The 22,441-nt window shown below is 46.7% G+C and overlaps 1 protein-coding gene across 1 annotated transcript; it reads right to left on the bottom strand.

The window, feature by feature from the left end:
* Positions 1-1,782: 1,782 nt before the first annotated feature.
* THBS1 (thrombospondin 1) lies at positions 1,783-18,263 on the bottom strand. Its single transcript, XM_036296865.1, has 22 exons — positions 18,064-18,263; positions 17,406-17,501; positions 16,625-17,184; positions 15,735-15,810; positions 15,240-15,439; positions 15,002-15,124; positions 13,916-14,009; positions 12,317-12,490; positions 11,370-11,546; positions 10,909-11,082; positions 10,531-10,658; positions 10,270-10,422; positions 9,659-9,877; positions 9,101-9,208; positions 8,394-8,553; positions 8,119-8,237; positions 6,292-6,526; positions 5,874-6,101; positions 5,452-5,723; positions 4,950-5,047; positions 4,705-4,844; positions 1,783-3,831 (listed from the first exon to the last, which is right to left on the bottom strand). The coding sequence occupies exons 2-22, from the start codon at positions 17,470-17,472 to the stop codon at positions 3,824-3,826; spliced, it is 3,513 nt and encodes a 1,170-aa protein (XP_036152758.1). The 5' UTR covers positions 17,473-17,501; positions 18,064-18,263; the 3' UTR covers positions 1,783-3,823.
* Positions 18,264-22,441: the final 4,178 nt, after the last annotated feature.

Here is a 22,441-nt window from a genome sequence, read left to right as displayed (position 1 = left end):
TGGAAGGGAGGGAGAGAAGGAGGAGAGAGAGAGACATTGATGTGAGAGAAAGACATCAGTTGGTTGCCTCCCCCATGGGCCCCGACTGGGGTGGGGTATTGAACCTGCAACCCAGGTACATTCCCTTGACCAGAAATTTAATCCGAGACCCTTCAGTGTGCAGGCTGATGCTCTAACCATTTAGCCATGCCAGCCAGAACAGGGATTGTTTTAATAATTTATCATTCTTGTAGTTTGTTATTGCTGTATAAAATGCAACTAATTTCTGAATATTTATTTGTATCCTGCTACTTTACTGAGTTCATTTATTATTTCTAGTAGTTTTTTAATGGATTCTTTAGAGTTCTCTCTCTATAGTATTATGTCATCTGCAAATAATGACAGTTTTACTTATTCTCTACAATTTGAATGTTTTTTCTTTCTTGTTTGATTGCTCTGGTTAGGGCTTCCAATACTATGTTGAATAAAATGGTGAAAGTGGACAGCCTTGTCTTATTCCAGATATTAAAGAAAAATCTCTCAGCTTTTCCCCACTGAGTATTGTTAGCTGTGGGTTTGTCATATATGTTCTTTATTTTATTGATGCATGTTTCCTTTATTCCCATTTTGCTGAGAGTTTTTATAATACTCTCAGCAAATGCTTAGATTTTTATCAAATGCTTTTTTATAATACTCTCAGCAAATGCTGGATTTTATCAAATGCTTTTTTCTGCGTATATTGATATCATCATGATTTTTATTTATGTGCTGTATAACATTAATTGGTTTGCAGATATTGAACCAGCCTTGTGTCACTGGAATAAATCCCACTTGGTCATGGTGTATGATCTTTTATAGATAATGTTTTGCTGAATTCAGTTTGCTATATTTTGTTGAAGATTTTTGCATCCAAGTTCATCAAGGATATTGTGCTATAATTTTCTTTTATTTTTTGGTAAAATCAGGGTAATACTAGCTGGCTTTGAAAAATAAGTTTGGGAATCTTTCCTCCTCTTCAATTTTTTTGGAATAATTTCAGGATAGGTATCAGTTTTCCAAACCCTATAACCTTTACCACCTTCTAGTTCTTGATTCTGCACCTGAGTGCCATAAAATGATTTGGCAATTTGTACTTATATATGATTATGCTAGCCTAGATAAGAGTTTTTAGAATGCAAGAGAAAATCAATGAGAAGATTCTATCTTGCTCTCAATCCTTTCTAGTGTTTAATGGACCTCAAAGCCAGACCTTTAAACTATTCATAAAATTTCTTATTCTACCTATTTTTACTAGAACTTGACATTAAGTGGTCAGTAGTCTACCTTCATGATTAGCCTACCTGAAACTTCGTCCTCTTCATAAAATAATTTGATTTTTATGTATATGTATTTTTAGGATTCTACTTTTGTCTTTAGTCATCTATTTTTGGTGCAAGGCACATTCGTTCTTTAAAAGGTGATATATGTAGAGTCTGGGGAAGCTTTTCAAGGACAGTTTTTCCCTCATAACATTTGTAAAGCGTCTCCACAACATGCAATTGTGTTGCGACCAAGTATTCGTGGGTTAGAAAATGTAGGTGCAGGTTCAATCCTGGTTTTTCCCTTTGTTTTCCTTTTTTTTTTTTTTTTTTTTAGCAATGGAATTAGATTTTGAAAAGGATTCAATAAATGACATTAATAAATGTGACATTTTATTAATATCCTTTTTGGGGACTATGCATGTCAAACTGATTAAAGAATGGAATTTATCCATACCTCATAACATGAAGCCAACAGAGAACAAATAAATGTGGATACAGTAAATATAAATATAAATTTCCATATGATTTATTGTTGTTCCTTGTACATAAGAAACAGTAATATACAACTTACACTGCTTTAGAATGTAAAATGGATAAAATGTACAAAAAAAAAAGCACATTCCTAGAAAAAGGTATTGGCAAATAGTAAAAACGGGGTGGGGCAAGCAAAAAACAAATCAAAAACAAAACAAAACCCAACAATTCTTCAATTCAGTGTGCAAACATTTTATAAAAATAGAAATACTAACTCTACAGGCAGTATTTCCTGATAAATTATTTAAATAGCGTATCTACACAATCTGAGATATCTATTCCAATGGCAATGAGAAAATAATTTATAAAAATAAAGCAACAGTATACAAGATGATAGAAAAAACATAACTTTCAGAAAATGTATTTAACATTTCAATGCTATTTCCTTACTGGGAATACTTTTCTGCAAAGAATTTTTATACTATGTACAACATTGACTTTTTTAGGTACTACAGTAGCTTTAAGTTTGTTAGACACTTAAACTCTTTCTGCTTGAGCCAAAAGTTCTTTACTCAGTCACACAACAAATGAGGTAATATTTGTATGTAAGTTTCACCTTTGTCATTTTTTTTCTTTTGGAAAAATGAAAAAATAATAAGCGTAGATGCTTTTCTTCTCCCTGGAAATAGGCACAAGGGATGGGGTAAAACAGTATTAAAGGCCTCATGGCTTTCTTTGCCATCTAAACACACTTGCAAATGGACAGCCAGCTAATTCCACTGGAAAAGACAAGGAATCCCAAATCATTTAAGCACAAAGTAAAGAGCAGCTTGCTACGCTGATTTTCCTTGTGCCCTCCTTGCCAGAGATTGGCTGATAAAGCGCAATACCTACTCTCACTTTCCATACCAAACCTAGGTTCCAGGTAGAACAGAGTTAATAAATAATCTGTATTTACAATCTTACAGTCATGAAGACTCAACAAAGGTGATATGGATAGTCCTTATGCTTCTTCCTGTTCCATGAAGTCTTGCAGACAAATTCTCCAGAGTAGGTGAAAAATAAATATTTTACATTGTAAAGTGTAAAAAAACCCAAAACTACAGTCCAAAAGAATTAGCAAACTCCATGATATTCAGGAAAGAAGAGAGAAAAGGAATGTCTTAGTTGATAATTTTGTGCCTTTCTAACCATAAAAATACAAGCATGGCCGCCCCTCCCTTGGGAGGCAGCCTGGTGCTCACTGAGATGGTAGGTTTTATTTTCCTGCTACATCTGCACAAGCTATATCTGGAATAAAACCGACAATTCCAGTGTAACTAGGCAGTGGCAGCCAGCACTGCCTTGCACTCTGGTTTAATTCTGCCTCCCTATTCTGGTCACCACAATGTGACGTGTAAGGGGTGGGGATCCGAGAGGAAGTTCAGAAGTCAGTCCTTCCCTCCCTCCCCTGCTTCTATGTAAGTGCCAATCAGCTAACACCGGTCAGCATCATGAAATCCAGCAATAGGCTTTCAATCCCCTGAAAATGGTTTAGTACCAAACGTGTAACAGTTCCTCCATATTTTCCTCATACAATCATCTCTTGGGTATGTACCCCCCGCCCCCCGGGCTTTGGCCCTGCTCCCCCTATTCCCGAGGGAGTAGGTCGGGAGTGGTTGTTTGCCAATGCTAGCGAGTCCTCCCTCCTCTGACGTGCCTGACAGGGCTTCTGAGTCCGTTGCTCAGAGAAGGCCTCACCACAGCAGCCTGCTCTGACCAAAGCTGGGTGGAGCTGGCCCCTTCCCACTGAGGCAGGTGGGTGCTTCTGCTTTTTCCAGAAGCAAACCAAAGTCACTGTTTATATTCTTGGAAGATTCTCTTCTCGTTCAGAGGCTGAATGCCAAGAGTCTGATTGGGAAAATTGCATTTTTCTTGAGTCAAGTCACATGTTTTAGGAGTCCACACGGATGCAAGCAGAGAAAGAGGCAGCAGGGGGAGTGATCCTGGGGGTTTCCTTAAGCCCATAGTTCCAGAAGGTGCAATACCAGCGCTGGTTATGATCAGTCTTTTGATCAACAGTTTGACGATTAGGAATCTGTTAAGTAAACAAACACAGATATATAAGTAAAAACTTAATATCAGTTAATGAATTAACCTAGTATAGCTCTACTTTTATAATGACAAAAGCATAATATAATATAAGATGTTCAGCTTACAAAATTAAATGTCAATGTGTTTGAACACTGGTGCTAGGAGATTGGTACAGCTCGACCTTGCAGAATGTAGGCTATGGGCTATGCTCTCTAAGACCTTCAGTGTTTAAAGTTTAGAACGTTTTATGTTAAACATTCAGACTCAAAGATTATATCATAATTTAAATATTTTTTGAGTAAAATGAACCATCTTTTTACTCTAATGGATCGTGTTGGCATCAGGCCTTGCCCCAGTAAACATTTATGAAGCACTTATTCTTTGGCAGTCCCAACGCTGGCCTCCATGAGGTTAGGTGGCCACAGGGTGAATGAGAACAGAGGAAAACAGCTCAGGTTAACGGTGAAGGTGAACATGCCAACATGAAGGCAACACTCTCCTTTCCTTATACGACAGAGGAAGAATGTGAAAGCAACTTGTGCTGCAATGGCACAGACAAAACCTCGAGGAACATGTCAAATGTGAAGTAGTATTAGTGTGGCCTAAACTGTGCAGGAGCCTGCCTGCAGTTTACCTTCGCACTGTGTATGAGGAGCACAGAGATTGCTTAGCAAATTGGTATTGTTAATAAGACTCAGGATTTCATAAGCCACAGTTCATAGGCCTTATTTCATTTTTATCATGGTCTTCAACAGCCAACTACCGATGACCCTGTCTGTGAAATAGTCTTTAAATTAGACTCCCCCATAAATGGCATTGTCAATGTCAGTCTGAATTAGAGATGTCAACTGTCCATTCACTATAATGTTGCTCCTACCTCTGCATTCATATTTCATGTCGGAGAAGAACACCATTTCTTGAGAGAAGACAAACAACCCGAGCCTACCACCAGCATAGGTTTTGTCATAGATGGGTCCCGAGTCAGCCATGATTTTCTTCCCTTCATACATCACCACTCTGCAGGAAGAAAGAAAATGTCGTTAGTGACGCCCCTATGTTTCGGTCTCTTCCTTCTTGCCCATCGTTGTGACTGTAAGTGAAATGTACTCAGCGCAATCTTACCGAATGAAACCAGTCTTGGGCCTGTGGCTGAGACGCCATCTGTAGGCGGTGAAATCTTTCCAGCCAATGTGACGAGGGTCGTGCCACAGAGTGCGCACCTGAAGGAAAAGGAAAGGTTGAAACCGTGGTAAGAATTATATTTCATTCTGTGTGAAGGAAAAGCACCAAGCTGACCTATGTCAGAGGGCTGAAACGTAGGATTTTTCTAGGCCTCTTCCCTTTGATGTGTGCCCTTGAATGCACACGTAAAGTAGAAAGAGAGAAGAGAAGGAGCCTCTTTGTTTGAAGAGACTGAAACTGCCTTTGGACCTGAAGGGTAACTCTTGTTATGGCGAGCTCCCCTCTCAGACAATTACGGTTTACAAAGCAGAGCTTAGTGCTGCAGTTGATGGCGGGGACGTGATATTCTAAGACCCCCTGAGTCCCGGTCAAAGCACAGCATCTCTTGTGCTGGTCAAGTCCCGGCTCATGCCCTCCCTCCCTCCTGCGGGGTTGCTCCTACCTGGCCAGGGGTGTTCCCCGTGTGCCACAGCGCATTCCGCAGGTGCTCGCCAGGCCCGGTGGTGGAGTTCACGACTTTCACAGAAAGGCCCGAGTATCCCTGAGCCCTTGTGGGGTGGGGGTCCCAGTAGGACTGGGTGATCTGCTTCCACATCACAACATAGAAGCGGCTGCTGGACTGGTAGCCAAACACAAATCCGGCATAGTCATCGTCCCTATCGGTGTTGATGAAGAAGGTGCCGCTGAAGTCCACAGCATTAAACTCATCATAACCTGGAAGGTGAGACCAGACCCAGGTTAAAAACTGCAGCTGTCAGAAGGTTCTCCATTCCATTCCCAGACATCCTAGTACCCACAGGGACACACTGACTGCCAGGTTTTACATTGGCTGCTTTCCATGTGTGCAAAGAACTCACTACTCACCTATGGCAAGTCCAGGATCACAGTTGACCGTCTGGACGAGCTCTTTCCCCTGATGGCGTACCACCCAGTTAGGGTCGTTCTGGGATGTCCCTTTGGGATCCAGAGGAATCATCTGGAATCGGCGGAAATCAGTCTCACTGATATCAAAGTTTTCAGGACAGATGTCATCGATGTCTGGCACACTGTCATGGTCAAAATCATCTTTGCAAGCATCACCTCGACCATCACCTAAGTGAAAAAGGCAAGAGTTCAATGAAATTCTGAAATACTGTTATTACTGGTGTCAGAAATTCCCATCTTGTCAGAGTTGGCAGCTAGTCTCTTCATCCTCCCGTGTGCATTCAGCTTTGTGTTTATGTCCTCAACCTAGAGGGCCCTGCTTTCCATTCCTCTCTTAGAAGGTGGCTCCACAACTCACCATCGGAGTCCTTCTGGTCGGGATTGGGCACGAGCCTGCAGTTGTCCCTGTCGTCAGGAATGCCGTCATTGTCATCATCATGGTCGCAGGCGTCTCCCTTGCCGTCTTTGTCGTGGTCGGCCTGGTTGGCGTTGGCTACGTAGGGACAGTTGTCCAAGTTGTTCTGGTGGCCATCTTCATCAATATCCTGATTGTTGTCACAGGTGTCTCCAATGAGGTCCGAGTCAGAGTCAAGCTAGAGAGAGAGAAACGGAAGGTAAATTGAGGTATAAGTTATTAATGTTAATGATAACTTATGGAAAAGTCACTAATGTTTGATGTGACCAGTGGAGTTTCAAGTTTATATGCTATGCCAAAAGACAGTAATAGTAACATCTTTTAAGTTTTTTTCCTTAATCCTTGTTTTCATATGAAAATTTGAAAAGGGATTTTTAAGAGTTTAAAAAATATATAAAAAATTCTAAATAAAATTAAATAGAAAGTATTATGTAATCACTAAGGATGAAATGCAATGTTAACTGCTTCTATCTTAATGTTAAATGAAATTCTTTGGGTACATTTTATTATTTTTCCATTGAAGGGTTTCAATTGTAAATTTGTTGACATGTCAACTTCTACTCTAGGCCTTCAAGTCATGGAAACATGGCATTGTTTTTTTTTATGCATACTGGTTAACTCATATGGTAGGGATCATTTAGTTTCTTTTATTTTAGGTATTTGGTTTTATAGATCTAGGCCACAAAGACTGCCATCTGTTGGCTGAGATTAAGCCAAAACTAAGATTTTTCAAAATGATATTTCTCAAAGTCCTTTTACATTATCCAGTGTGCATGGGATGCTTAAGGATCATTTATACACAAACTGGAATTTTTCTTGCTCTTAGTAAGGTTTTTACATGATGCCTGAATTTTGTTATAAATTTGATTACAGTCCTAGGAATCAAAAACTCATCCAGGGAGGTTAAATGATATTGAAAACATTTAATTTATGGTAAGACCCAATCTCAAAATATGACTCCCATTACCATTTGGTCAGCAAAGCCATCTCAGATCATGCACACTTTTCCCATTATGGCCCCAAAGCTCTTTACCTTGTTGCCTTTGCTTTACGGGACCTTATAAGAGCAAATACTAGGGGGAAAAAGCTGTACTTCTCATATCTTGAATCTTATAAAAATATTCCCATTTTTAAAAGCTGGTTTCTAAATTCCGGAACAATGCATTTTAGAAGAAAAAAAAATCCGTAACTTTTGTCCTTAGAAAATAATTATGGGCAATTGCACAAGGAAAGAAATACTTTCAGCCATGGAGACGGTCCTGGCTAATGTCTGTCTGCAGCACTCCCCAGCATGGTGGATAGTGACATCTGATTGCAATGCCAAACACTTTTGAAGAATGAAGTATCTCCCGTTTGGGGGAAGTAGTTTTAGTTTGATGGTTTTCTTCCAGCCAGATTATACCATTAGCCATGAAAATGGTTATTTTGTTTCAGGATATTTCTTTTATCTCTAAGTCTTAAATTCGATTAACAAACTGGAGTTGTCAGATTTCTACTCTGTATAATTTATCTTAATGGTATTTCATGCGGAACAAGTCACTCAGACCTTTTTGTACAAGACAAGATTGAGGTTACCAGACTGCCATGCTAATGATCGCTGGGACTCTGCAAGGAGATCCCATCAGGCAAACTGTTTACATAAAGACATGATGATTGGCTACGAGATCATTGAGAGCCATGGGAACGAACGTGTCTGCACTCTATTTCTCGAAGGCCTAGAAAGGGATATTCCAATACTTTACTGAAAGATTTTGAGAGGAGTCCACCTACCTGATCTGGATTATGTTCCAGAGGGCAGTTGTCACACTGATCTCCAACCCCATCCATGTCGGTGTCCTTCTGGTCCACATTGTAGACATACTGGCAGTTGTCTCGTTCATTGAGGATTCCTGCAGAGAACGGGACAAGAGAGGTGAGACCTCCGCCTCGGTTGTTGCAACAAAACTGCACGAACTGGAGAACAGCCAGGGCTGGAGAACAGCCACTCAATAGCTGAGTGAGGTCAGCATGGGCCAGGGGCCTGCTGGAGCCAGGGAGGGCCTTACCATCCCCGTCGATGTCGACAGCGCAGGCATCTCCTTCCCCGTTGTTGTCTGTGTCGGCCTGATCGGGGTTGTGGTTGTAGGGGCAGTTGTCACAGCGGTCTCCCACCTCATCTCGGTCGTAGTCATACTGAGCTGGGTTGTAATGGAACGGACAGTTGTCCTGTAAAGAGAAGAAATGGAGCCTTTTCCAACATTGTCTGTGAAAGCAGCTCAAAGCTCACACCACCTGCATGCTATTAAACTGCAAAAACCTGCAACAGTTATTTCCTACCGAGTGGATGTACGGATTGAGCACTCAGTGTCAAGTGTTCACTCCAGAAGTTAAAAACCAGGACATCATGAAGGAAAAATGGATTCCCGGGGGGCTCCCAGTCAGTGAGATGTAAATATAAGCTCATCTCAGTTCTCAATACTCCCAAAGTAAATCTGACTGTAATTTAGATAAAACATTTCAAATGACTCTGGGGAGCCAAGCGTCATTCGTGTATATCTGGGTTATCTTGCTCAAATGGGGTGAGGGGAGGTTGTGATGAAAAACATAACCTGTATTTAAAAGTTCTCGTGGCAACATTTATGTCCTGAAACTATCCTATAACTCAGTTTGGTATATTTTTCCTTATAACTTTATAAGTTCAATGAATCTTAAAGTGTTTCGTGCTGTTGCTGGATAGAAAAGATGAAAGCGGAGTGGGAAACACTGTGTTTACCCTGTCATCTGGAATGTTATCATTGTCATCGTCATTATCGCAGGCATCGCCGATTCCGTCCTTGTCATAGTCTTCCTGCCCTGAGTTGGGAAGGTTGGGGCAATTATCCTGGAAAGAGAAGATGCTCATTTTAGCTGCAGTCCGCACGTCCTCGCTCAGCTCACACACGAAAGCACTGAATGCTACTCGGTAACAACATATAATTTTTACGGGAAGGCAAACATTTGAACATTTTCTTGGGGGATATATATAGGATTTTTATGAATGCTCTAGGCTCTGTACATTCTGGGAACACAAGCCATAGTCTGCTGGTGTCTGGTCGGGAGGTGAACATTTCTTTGGACAAAATAACAGACTATGGGACACATGCGCCCAAGGGCCGCCACGTCCACGTTCTTGGCACCAGGCGCTTTACTATGATGGAGAGTTAACGCTCTGCCTTCGGGTGACCTGATCTTTCAGGTTCGTTTTCAGACTCGTAGCATTTAAAACCCCCTCGCCCGTTCTTTGGATCGGGCTGATGTGCCCTCTGGGAGGTGCGTGAGGGAGCAGGTTTACCTTCTTGCAGTGGTAGGTTGCGTTGGCCACGCACACCAGGTCCTCGTTGGGCCAGCCGTCCAGGTCGGAGTCCTCCCCGCAGATGATGCCATTGCCCGCGTAGCCGGGCTTGCACTCGCAGCGGAACATGGGGTCGCTGTAATGGCCCAGGTAGTTGCACTTGGCGTTACTGTTGCAGTCGTGGGTCCCATCCGTGCAAGGGTTGCGGGGTTTGCACACCTGAGAGGACAACATCCTGATGTTAACGCAGAGCCTTCAAGCGTCTCCAGATGTGGCAGAAACAAGAACCCAGATCCCTGTCATCTCTGGACAGATAGGCTCCATGGGGAGGGGTGTGGGTCACTTCTGTCCTTCCCCCCTCCCCCACTCCCACCCTCACCCCGTGGGTGTCCAGGCTACAGGTTAACATCACTTCATGCGTTTTTCCTGAAATTGCTCAGCACCATTGCTCAGGATTTACAACGGATTCTCTAGTCCTGATTCTAAAAGCTGGATTGTGCATTCACCCTCCTGGTTTTTTGCGAAGGTGATGCAATGACATTCCTCCCTTTCCTGGCTGTTCCCGCCGAGGGCATCCTCCATTATGCTGGCCCGCAGGCTGGCCCACGTACCTGCTTGTTGGCGGTGGCCTGCTCCACGCCCTGGCCGAAGGGCTGCGGGCCGGTGAAGCGCGGTGGGCAGGGCAGGCAGTTGTAGCCGGGGTCTGTGTTCTCGCACCTGTGCTCTCCGTTGTGGCTGAAGCAGGCATCAGGCACCAGGGCGCACTGGGGGAGAAACGACAGTTTGCTTCATGTTTAGGGGACACTGCCACAGGGAAAGAAGGGGACAGGCTCCCTTTCCTAGGTGCAGCAATGGAGCCATCGGTTTCTCACCTCATCAATGTCTTCGCAGTGGATGCCATCTCCGCCGTAGCCCGGGGGACAAGCACCGCACTTCCAGCTGCCGTCAGGGTAGCTGGTACACTTGGTCCCAGCGAAGCAGGGGTTGGACAGGCATCCATCTGAGAAAAGAGAGCAGGGAAATGGTTGGTCTACACTGCTGCTAACTGCCATGCTGGTCACTAAAAATACCACACAAGGTAAAATCCTGTAGGGTCTATGTGAGTGGTAACTTGAGGTTATGTTGTCCACCTGGCTTTGGAATAATCAAGCCGCTCAGGACCATTCAAAGCCAGAGCTCCCCTGAATGCTGACCGTGGCATTCGGTTAAGAGAAACCCCAGGGCGGTTTCGTCCGGGCTGCGTGGCTCACCAATGGGACAGTCCTGCTTGTTGCAGATCTGGTTCTCCAGCACATCGCCAACGCAGTCCTTGCCTCCAAACTGGGGGGTGGGGTTGTTGCAGAGCCGGCTCCGTGTCTGCACCCCTCCTCCACAGGTGACGGAGCACATGTCCCACGGTGACCAGGGACCCCAGCCTCCGTTGACTGTCAGAAAGCAAACCACATGCAGACGTTAAGGTCCACTGCGAACACCACGTTTGTCACAGAAGACTCTCCTACATTTGTTCAGGAGCCCCTGCTACCCTGACACATGAAGAATGCTTGGGAAGAGGGCGAGTTTGGAATGGCTTGCTTTCTGTTTTTCATTAAAAGGAACTGCTGAGTATGTAGGAATTTGTTTGTTTCTCTAGAAAGTAACCTTTTCCCTCCACGATCCACTGAGCAGATAGGTCAGATGCCAGGCAACCAGCTGGGCGGAGCTGCTCACTCACCAGGGCAGGCGTCCCGCGTGCAGGCTTTGGTCTCCCGGGCTTCGCCTTCGCAAGGCCTCCCGTTCATCTGGGGGCTGGGAGAGTTGCAGAGCCGGATCCTGGTGATCACGCCATCGCCGCACGTCACCGAACAAGATGACCACGGGGACCAGTGACTCCAGCCGCCATCCTGCTTAACTAAAGTACAGAGCTGGTGGTTACGGGGTGTGTGCCACAAGCCAACCCCTGTGCTAGCCGCTTTAAATGAGTTATCTCACTCAATTCCTCCAAGTAACCCTATTGAACACTATTATTATCCCCCACTTGCAGATAAGGAGAGTCTCAGAGGGGGTGGATTGTGCTCAAGCTTGACCAGTTACGAGGTGGAACTAGGCTTCTGACCAAGAGTCTAGAACAGCCGTGGGCAAACTACGGCCCCCGGGCCGTATCCGGCCTGTTCGGCTGTTCTATCCGGCCCGCGGAGCCGAAAGAGTGGAGGGTTCTCTTGCTCTCCCCTCCGCTCCTTCACCAGCAGCAGTGTTAACATGTATTAGTTCACACAAACACTCCATCCATGCTTTTGTTCCGGCCCTCCGGTCCAGTTTAAGAACCCATTGTGGCCCTCGAGTCAAAAAGTTTGCCCACCCCTGGTAGAACCTGTGCTCTAAGCCTCTATATCAGTGGTTTTCAACCTTCTGGCCCTTTAAATACAGTTCCTCATGCTGTGACCCAACCATAAAATTATTTTCGTTGCTACTTCATAACTGTAATGTTGCTACTGTTATGAATCGTAATGTAAATATCTGATATGCAGGATGGTCTTAGGCGACCCCTGTGAAAGGGTCATTCGACCGCCAAAGGGGTCGCGACCCACAGGTTGAGAACCGCTGCTCTATATGTTGGAGTTGCTCTTGGTGATGACAAGAACAGGTCAGCTCTCCACATTCCCAAGTGGCCAAGATACTCACATCTCTTATCGCACTCCTGGATGTGGCAGGTCCGCGTCTGCACGGAGGAGCCCTCGCACCGGTTGTTGAGGCTATCGCAGGAGCGACCGCGCTGCTGGATCCCGTTGCCACATGTCGCGGAGCAGGAGGTCCACTCGGACCACGGGGACCAGCCATCGTCCGCAGAGTCGCTGGCTGCAGCGGAAACAAGTTCAGTTGTGTGTGGTCATTAAGACTGCTCTGTTCAGGACTTCCTTCCCTTGCCAGAGGGTGGGAAGCAATCTGTTTCTTAGGCTAATAGCCAAGGGGTTTATCCCAGGTCACTGTGGGTACTGCATGGGTAATGGAGTGCTGGCCTGGGTCAGCACAGCTCTGCTGTCTCCCACTGTGTTCTATTCACGTTGCCTCCTTTCACCTCTCTCTGCATTTCAAATGAGCTTCCCTTTCCTGACTGGTAGGCATCTCCAGTCTCAGACTTTTAAGAACACCAGAGTTTAGGCAGCTTATAGGAGCCACTTGTGATTTTTAGGGGAGCCACAGCCCATGCGTTTGGCAGGTGAGCTTGACGGCAGCTCAGCTGCTCTTGGGTCTGGGCTCCAACTCGGTCATGAGGTTCGTCAGGGTGCTGCTCCCCTCGCCATGTCACTTGGGGCCTTCTCTGCACGTATTTTCACAAAAGGAGAATGTGTTTGTTTACCATGTGCCCAGGCACCATGACTACAATCACACCGAGCTGCATCAGACACAAGATAGAGAACTTGTTTTCTCTTGCCATCAGTTGGAAGTTTTCCTAGCAACCCCTGGTTCAAGTTCAAAACTCCGCTAGTCCCCAGCTAGCTCTGTTTCCTTTAACCCACATCTGAAGCGAATGCTGAACAGAAATAGATATGCAAATGCTTATTACAGCGCCATTGTCGGGCACACGATCCCTGGACGGGCCTGGTTATCCTGGGCTGTGACCAGTGTGTGTGGGTGTAGGGGTGTGTGCAGGGCAAGCGCTACTTTCCTGTTTTATTTCTTATCTTAGTTGTGATGAATCATTTTTATGACTTGTACTACTGCATTCAATATTGTCTCAGCACAGTGATTAATTTATACTAGCAACAAAAAACAGGGCTAGGGTGCCATGGAACAATGTAGTGCCCTATTTCTTTAGTCCCCTAAAACTCAAACTGCTGTTACTCTCCTAGGCCTCCTGTTCTTACAGATAAATTGGATAGGACTTTTGGCCCAATTAAGTCCAATGTTTGCACTGTAGACCATCACTTTTTCTGGTGAGTAGATTTTCCTTAACTCTGGGCCATAAGGCCAAATTCTAGAAGCAGTCTAAGAACTTGGAGTTACTACTGCTATAAATTCATCTCTCTATTCCTCAAAGCATACAATTGGGATCAAAAGCTATACCAAGATTATGATTGCCCATCCGTAATCCAGAGGGGTACTTAAGATTAAGTCATAATGGCGTTTTTTGCTTCTATACAGCAAATAAGCCACCAGTTAACCAGATGCTGCAGCAAAAGGCTGAATGAAAACATGTGATGGAAGTGGTGGTGGGGGTGCAGCATTTATGCAGAGCAGACCTAGTCACTGAAGAATGGCTCTGCAGTTTTAGGAACTTACGCCAACACCGTGGGCAGCATTCTCCATCAGGAACCGTGGCATTGGAGCAGGGCATTATGGGGCAGGACACTTTTTTGCAGATGGTAACTGAGTTCTGCAAAGGAAGAGGGAGGAAGAAACGGGTTACTGAACATACTGCAAGCAGAAGCCTCCATACAATAACATTTCAGTCCCACGATGAATGGTCAGGGCTACACATGCTCTGCTGGAATGATTTTAATAGAAGGCCTGTCTTATTTGCAGCCACCAGTATTGTAGACACAGTTCCGGACTAGTTACTTGTCACTCCATTCCTTGGAGAGTTCTTTCTTAATTGCTATTTAGTCAATGGTAAAAGTTATTACATGAAGAATTTATCCATGAAGAATCACAAAATATCATAGGTCAAATCTATTAAATTGCACCTGAAATTGAACTCCTAAAACTCAGCTGGTACTTTTAAATTTAAAAAGTATTACCTCCGTGGGGAAAAGCAGATCAATGAGCATATTTCCCCCCTCATGTACAGATCTGGCTTTATATTACATTGGAGAAGAATGGGAATTTAATCAAGATGGCTCCAAAATCCAGCAGTCCATGATTTGTATTTAAGCTTGATTTTGCTTGAGCCAGATGAATCCTCAAACTCACCTGCATTGGCACTGGGGAGAGCTAGCATGACGTGCAGTGCGGCAGGGCCATCTGAGCTAAGGGGACGGTGACGTCCCAACAATGTTGGGCTGACAGTCTGTACTGTATTAAAAGAACCTCCTTGTCGTAGCTGAATACAAATCAGAGCCGTTCCAACCAGGTGTTATTTACCTGACATTCAACACTTAGTCTTTGAAATAACGCAGGTCAATTATTCTGATGTTTTAGATTTGTTCTTTTAGATACTTAGCCTGGGGCATAACTTTGGAAAACTCTCTGAGAGTTAAAAGAAGATTTTATAGATGTCATACTTGCGTCTTAAACAGACACACACATATTTGGTATCAGGCCATGGAACAGAAAAAGAGCTTGTGTGGCCGCCTGGGTATTTCCCCAGGGGCTGTGGCTTCAAACACATGCCATTGATTTGTATTTCAGTTTGTAAAGAGCCCTTACCTGACAGCGGCACTCGGTGCAGCTATCAACGGTCCATTCCTCGTTATTCCTGTACTGGACTCCGTTGTGGTAGCAGAGGGGCGGCCTCCTCAGCTCAATGGCCAGCTCTTTGTTCTCTTCGGTCTAAAAGGAGGAGAAAGGCAATCAGTGTCCAATCTCATTTCCAGCCGTTCAGGATCACACTACAGGCTAAGCCTGCAGGGGCTCATGCTCAAGGGTGGGGCGGGAGGCCACTGACCACTTTGCGGATGCTGTCCTGAAGCGTGGTCACGATGGTGCGCAGGCCCCTCAGCTCCAGGACCATGCTGGACAGCTCATCACAAGAGATGCCGCAGATGGCTTGCAGGTCCTTTGTCTTATGGCCAATGTAGTTGGTGCGGATGGCGGGGCTGGACCCATTCACCACGTTGTTGTCAAGGGTGAGGATGGCATTTGTAGCTGCCAAGGAACAAGCACACACAATGAGAAAAGGAACACAAGGTGCTCTCGCCAGAGTTCCTAGTTGTGAAAGACATTTCACTCCGGGTGAGGGATGCAGGTGGAAGGGGTTGTGTGTGTGTGTGTGTGTGTGTGTGTGTGTGTGTGTGTGTAATAGCCTTCTAAGGTCACTTTTATATGCCTCTTACCATGGTACTCAGGGTAATTCACACACAACACTGCTTAAGTTTCTCAGCTTGTTTGGGGTGGAACCCCCCAGTTTCCCCGTGTGCCCGAACAACAGAAGGGTACTCACAGCTGGAGCAGCCCTTGTTCCTGAGGATGTCTTCTGGTGTGGTTCCAAAGACGAACCTCACGTTCTGCAGCACCCCCTGTGGGCAGAGGACACACGTTACTTGCAGAGTGTTCGGGGGAGGGGCGTGGGAGGAAACGCACACAATAAATATTCCAGAAGTTTGAAAGAGCTCCCTTTTAAGGTCACCATGTCAAAATAACACACCAACAGAAATTGCCAAACAACTTCAACATCTTAGACTTCTGCCAAGTCTTCAGTGTTTTACAAAGAATTCAGTTATCAGTCTACTTGGGTACACAGGAAGTGGAATCTGATACTCTGGCCGAGGCTATAACGACACTCTTCATGTCAAAGAGTTAAAGGTGGGAGTTTCAAAGCCACAGTGGCAAAGACCTAGAAGTTTAACCAAAAAAAGAAGCTGCAGCAGCGAATCGCCACTACTTCAACCTCTTATCTGAGACCCGCCACATCCCCAGGAGGGATCAAATGGCAAAGTGGTTTTATTCTGCTCAAACCAAGTATCCATTTCAAGCAATATTACAGTTGGTTGGATGCATCTGAAATAAGTTATATTTCTTGAGAAGAGTATAAGAAGAAGCTAAGGCTTGAATAAGCTGTTATAGGAAATTCATTTCCTTTAGTGGCTTTCAAAGTGTGGTCCCCAGAACACCCCACCAACATCAACCTCAGCTGGAACTTCTTAGAAAAACGAATTATCAGGCCCCAGCCCCGATCTACTGAATCTGAAACTCTGGTTGCAGCAGTAAGACTTCCAGGTGATCCTGAGACTCCCTGCTTTAGTCCACAGGCAGAACCCCTGCCTCTCCTGCTCTAGCCCTCCTGACAGAGAAGCTGGCTCCATAGACCAGGAATCAGAGAAGAAGTCTCACCTGGAAATTGTCGTTGGCACCCCCTTTTGCGATGCGGAGTCTGGCGATGCTGGCCAGGTCCCTGGTGAAGATGCTGTGGATGGGGGCGTCGAGCTCAGCATTCTCCATCTTCTCGCAGTCAATGTACAGCTGGGCCCTGTCCTCCTGCACAAACAGGGTGATGCTCTTCCACTGGCCGGTGGCCAGGAGTGCTTCTTCCACCGACACCACATGCTGCTTCCCCTGCACGCTCAGGCTCAGGTCCAGGGTGCCCGCTTTGCCATTGGAGACCACGCTGAAGACCTGGCCAGAGTGGTCTTTCCGCTCCACCGCCAGCAGGGTGCCTCGGGTCTTCTTCATCTGCCTCAGGGAGGCCAGGAGGAGGAAACCTTTCTCCGCACGCACAGCGTCCACTAGGTCTTGGAACTTGTCGTCAGGCACAGGGGGGATCAGGTTGGCGTCCTCGATGCGGAAGGCGGGGCTGGAGGGGTCCGGACCCTTCACCAGTCGGCGCCCAGAGCCCTTGCGGGCAGCCCCGGTGAGTTCGAAGATGTCAAACACGCTGCTGTCTCCCCCAGACTCTGTTAGGAGGGGGACACACTGTGAGCTTCTAGACAGGGGCCAGGGGTGGGGGGCTCAGCTCTGAGGGATGGGGCCAGAGGGACAGGGTGAAAACCACTGAAAGAATCCTGATGGTCAGTCAGGGCTCAGGGAGAAATGGGAGAGCCCGGAGGGAGGCACACCTGGGGTACCCAGCACCCCCTCTCCTTCCCTCCCCCTCAAAGGTATTACACAGACTCACCTGGAATGCGGCTGGAGCCACACACATGCACCAGGAACAGGACACGGAGTCCCCAGGTGAGCCCCATGATGGAGCTGCTTGTGGCCAGCAGGGAGCCTGCAGCAGGAAGCAGAGCCCAGGGTGAGAGGTGGGAAAGCAGGGAGAGGGGGCAAAACCTGGGGCTGGGCATGGGGCCAGGTCCCTGGGGACCCCCTTGGCCCCACATTTGCTAGACTGAGGGAGAACAGAATTTACTTTGGAGAGGGCATCAGGAAGAAAATGGGAGTTGAAGGCAAGAGACTGTGGTTTTAAAGTGGGGTGTGTGTGTATGGGGGTGCAAAGACCAACAATCTGGGGGGTTTCCTTAGGAAGTTGAGGGTAAACAGCAGGACCAGAAGATGTAGTTTGGGGGGTTCGGGAGGACACGGGGAAGTGGACTCCTTCCCTAGAGAGCTGGTAGAAAGATTTAGGGGGAACTTGGAGAGTAGAAGAAAATCTTGGGGTGCCCCGAGGAGTGGTTTGTGACCTAGAGCTGGAGAAGATAGCTCTGAAGCGCTGCCACCAGAGGAGACCCCCGGCAGCTGGAGGGGCAGAATGGGGTCCGAAGCCCCTTGAGGGGCTGGAGCCGGGGTGGGTCAGGGCAGCGATGGTCCTCCGTGGCCGCTGGGAGACCCCTTACCTGTGTGCTCAGGGGCGCAGCGGCTCCGAGTGGCGAGTGGCAGCGAGGGCGCCGAGTCCTAGAGAGCGCAGTGCGCCGGCCGGGAGGCGGCTGCGGCGGCGGAGGTGGCGGCGGGTGAGGCTTCGGCTTGGAGAGAGTTCGCTTGGAGAGAGTTCCCGGGAGCTGGGTCTAGCTGACCCGCTGGCTGCAGTGACTGGCGAGGCCGAGGAGCCCGCACTTATAAAGCGGCGCTCACATTCCTGGGCCTGCAACTGGCCAATGGGAGGCGGCCGGGCAGGAAGCGGGAGGGGGGCCAGTCTGGTTCCTCACTCCGCCCCCCGCCGCTCTGCTCGCGCACAACTTTCCAGCTAGAAAGTGAAGGGGGGAGGCGGGGGCTGGGTTCGAAGAGCCCTGGAACTTCTCAGAAAACGAGGTTCCCGCCCACGCGGCTTTGGCGCACAGGCTCAGCGCTTTGGCTCTTGCGCCACGCAGGCCGATGCGCTCACCGTGAGCATCCCGACCAGTGACTGTCACCCATCCAAGACCCGTAGGGGGCTTTCGGACAAACCCGGCTCCCTGAGCCCGCGTGTAAAAAAGAGGGGGAGGGGGTACGACAGAGTAATGGGGACTAAGCAAGACCCAGTGGTTAAAGAAGCGCCAGCTTACATACTTGTTGACCCTCATCCACCCATCCTGGTGGGATGGGGAGCCACGCGCCGCGCACTCCAGCCCTCGCCTGCCCGCCGCCTGACCCCCTAGGGGAGGTGAGCGCCGTCTCGCTGCCCGTCTGGGCACATTCGGGGCAGTGCGGGCCGTCCAAGCCCTGGCTTCTCCCGCTTGCTACCGCGCTTACACGGCTTGCCGCTGGGGGGCGGTATGCGTATTCTGATCAAGGGGACCTGTGAGGGCAACTTCTTTCTAGTCAGGAATGTCAAGGAGCTTGTATCCAGTTCCCTCAAGCCAGGATTGAAATGGTCTTGAAAAACAGTTTTTGTGTCCACTCGTGCTTCTTAACGTGACTCCTGGTTGGAGGGTTTGCAGGACCATCTGGCTCCAGAGTCTGAAACTATTTACAGAACAGACTCGGAGAGCAATAAATTGCCCTCTGCCTATTACTTCCTTTTTTTCCTCCCTAAACGTTCTTTTCATTTTTCGGCTCCTGAAACCGAGGTGTGGGTTACATTTCTGTGGGTGCCCGTTGCCATGAGCGCTGCCTCATAAAGCTGCTGTCATTGGAAGACTGGTCTCCAAGCCACTGTCCCAAGCCAGCATGACTGCAGCTGCCTGGAATCCCATTCATCTCTCTGGGCTGGGGTGTCCAGCAGCCACGCTGCCCTGCTGTGGTCCCCTGGCCTGGAGACTCAGGGCACAGGCTGGGAAAGCCCTGGGTTCACCTCCCTTCTCAGCACGCAGACCTGGCAGGACTCCCAATTGCTGGAAACACCCACGAGTTTACATTCATCACACAGCAATTTCACTTTTTGCATGTGGGAGTGTGGTGTGACAAGGTGCATGTGTGTGTAGTACCGAGTGAGTATTTTCTAGTTGCTCAATATACTACTATACATCTAGCAGATGACAAGTATGTTTCTAAGACACATGTTTGTTTGTTGCTTAAGTAATAACTAAACCTGATGGTCAGAGAGAGTCCACATGTTGAGGGACAGAAATAAAAGTCTCTATCAGATGATTAGTCAAATCAGATGCCTGTTGTGGAAGTCATAGGTAATGACTCACCCAAACGGATCTGAAGATTCCAGAGTTAGCAGCCATACACACCCCTCCCCTTTCTTCTCTTACCCTGTTAGCTCCTTGAAAGGTGATTTTTTTTTGGGGGGGGGTCACTTGCTACTACTTATCATGATACTGGGTACTTAGTTAGGAACAGTTTTTGGAGGAATGGCCAGCTTATGGCCCCCTGCTCCTTTGGCACACGGGCTAATTTTATGCAGGTCAGCTGAGGGCTTGAGGTCCACAAAAATAGAGTACACCTTTTTGTAAAAAGATCATCTCCTTTGCCCTAGCCCTGTGGTTGGAGTAGAAGCTCACTGGACTATACTTCAGCCTCGCCACTTTTGTGACTACGCGACTGTAGGAATTCCTCTGGAATTTTCTTGGACCTTCTTTCAACCTTCTGCACGCTTTACAAATAGGAAGGTGACCTGTATGGCAGCAGGAAAGGGCTTTCTTGTCAGAGAAAGCTGACAGAGTTACAGGAGTTTTTTCACAAGGGCCTTCCCTAAACTATGGTACCTCAGATGTTCTGGTGGAAAAGATCACAGTGGAGGGGTGTCTGGGCAGCGCCTAGGAACTGCCCACGTTGCTGCTGGCCAGTGTGCGCTGGAAACATTCCCCCGAAACCTGCATGCCTCTGAACACTTTGCGAGAAGCAGGAAAGGGGTAAAGGGAAAGGAAACCTACACCTTCGATGCCGAGGATATTGTCCCGGGAATGTGTGTGTATCCTTAGCACACAAATGCTGGATTTCAGGCCAGCAATCTGACGTGGACCCAAGTGATGGGCCTTCCAGGCAGAGGGTCCAGTGCTCTCCCTGACAAGTTGCCATCTTTGAGGATTACTTATTTAAAATAAAATTGTAAGGCATATGGCATTTCCCTTTAGGATTTCCTTTTTCCAAGTTCCTCTAATTGGATGTGGGATTGACCAAAGCACATTGCCAGTAAATAGGAGGAAAGGACTGTCAGTAACAGCTAGTTTAAAAATTGCATGTGATTAAGGAGAGCAAGATAATTGAGGAAAAATTTTGTTTATCTAGCAAAGAACAGCAAGGCGGGCTGTGAGCGCATGTAGGGATTTTAAAACACGTTGGAAATGTTCAGCAGTGGAAAATTTCTTAGAAGTGAGGAGCAACCAAAAATCATCGTATTTTAGAATAGACCCAAATGATAGCATCTCTAAAATGAAGACATCATAAATTCATTCCCTCTGGCGATTTTCCCTAGATCACGGGTGAACGTTGTTTTGGTTCAGCTGCCTTCATGATCAGAGCCAGAGGGACGTCACCAACAGATTTTGGGGGTGGATGAGGTGATTGACTCCCAAACATTGCCCCTTCCCTACAGAATTAAAGCAGTATGCTCACGGAATTGATCTCAGTGGGAAGGGGTAGGACTACTGGTTTAAGGGTAACTACCTTTTCTACTACCATTCCTTGCTTCCCAGCTAGTTAGTGATTCATTTTGAATTAGCATGTCACCCAATTCTGACCAATGAGAGGTTTGCTGCAAGCTTGTGGGAAATCAGCCTGTGTCTCCATTTGGAGAGAGCTAATTACAGTTTGGTGCTGTTGGCCACTAGGGGAGCCAAACCCAGCATGTGACTATTGTTAGAGAAGGAAGAGCAGAGAGATGGGAAGAACCTCTATGTTAGACCACATTTTTTTTTTTTTTTTGAGATTCTTTATTGTTTAAAGTATTACATATAGTATTACATATGTCTCCTTTTTCCCCATTGACCTCTCCCCAGCCACCCCCACCTCCCAGCACATGCCCTCACCCCCTATTGTCTGTGTCCATTGGTTATGTGTATAGACATGCATACAAGTCCTTGGGTTGAGGATTTTAGCATCTATATTCATCAGAGATATTGGCCTGTAATTCTCTTTCTTTGTAGTGTCTTTATCTGGTTTTGGGATTCCGGTAATGCTGGCTTCATAGAAAGAGCTTGGAAGTGCTCCTTCCTCTTGAATTTTCTGGAATATAGACCACATTTTTGAGCTGCTAAATCTACCAACCCTAAAGGCCATTATACCGCCAGGTTTATTTGCATATGTGCTTATCATTTAAGCCAATTTGTTGTTCTCTGTTACTTAGAGCCAAAAACATCAGAACTCATGCAGCCCTTTTTCCTCTGTCTGGATTGCCTTTTCACTCATACTTTGTTTGAAGCTCTTCTGATGTCTTTAGGATAAGAGAAGTAAGACTAGGTCATACAATAAAAATGTTTGAAAGAGTCTTCATTTATATTACTGAAGTGCTTCCCAGAAAAGTTGCACCATTCTCCTTCTCCCTGTCCCTTTGCCAGCAGCCGCTCTAGTCCCAAACACTTCTCACTGCTGACTGGTGAGTGAGCATTTCTTCTGACCTCACCCTGTCTTCATATCCCTCTATTGGGGAACCTTGACATATGGTCCAGTGGGTTCACAAAGAAAAGACGATCTGGGATGAGCTGATCTAGCATGAGGGAGCTTGGAAATCGATTGCTAGGAAATTGAGGATATGGGGGTAAGAAGATGGAAAAAGGAGATGGTGAGATCTCAGCCTGGGCCCAGCAATGGACGTGGGGAAAATGAGCAAGAAGGAAAGCGAGGACATGGAGAACAGCCTCTTAATATGTGACAATGACGAACCCAACGCGGTCTGTGATAAACGACCCATGA

The sequence above is a fragment of the Myotis myotis genome, unplaced genomic scaffold (assembly GCF_014108235.1).
Source record: "Myotis myotis isolate mMyoMyo1 unplaced genomic scaffold, mMyoMyo1.p scaffold_m19_p_1, whole genome shotgun sequence".
NCBI classification, from domain to species: Eukaryota; Metazoa; Chordata; class Mammalia; order Chiroptera; family Vespertilionidae; genus Myotis; species Myotis myotis.
Note: the sequence above shows the minus strand (reverse complement) of the source record. Positions and strands in the feature narration are given on the sequence as shown.

Coding starts and splice junctions, on each gene's coding strand:
- THBS1 (XM_036296865.1), bottom strand. CDS start 17,472: ATGGGGCTCACCTGGGGACTCCGTGTCCTGTTCCTGGTGCATGTGTGT. Junction 17,185..17,405: donor TGGCTCCAGCCGCATTCCAG/GTGAGTCTGTGT, acceptor CCCTCCTAACAG/AGTCTGGGGGAGACAGCAGC. Junction 8,238..8,393: donor TGTCGACATCGACGGGGATG/GTAAGGCCCTCC, acceptor CGTTCTCTGCAG/GAATCCTCAATGAACGAGAC.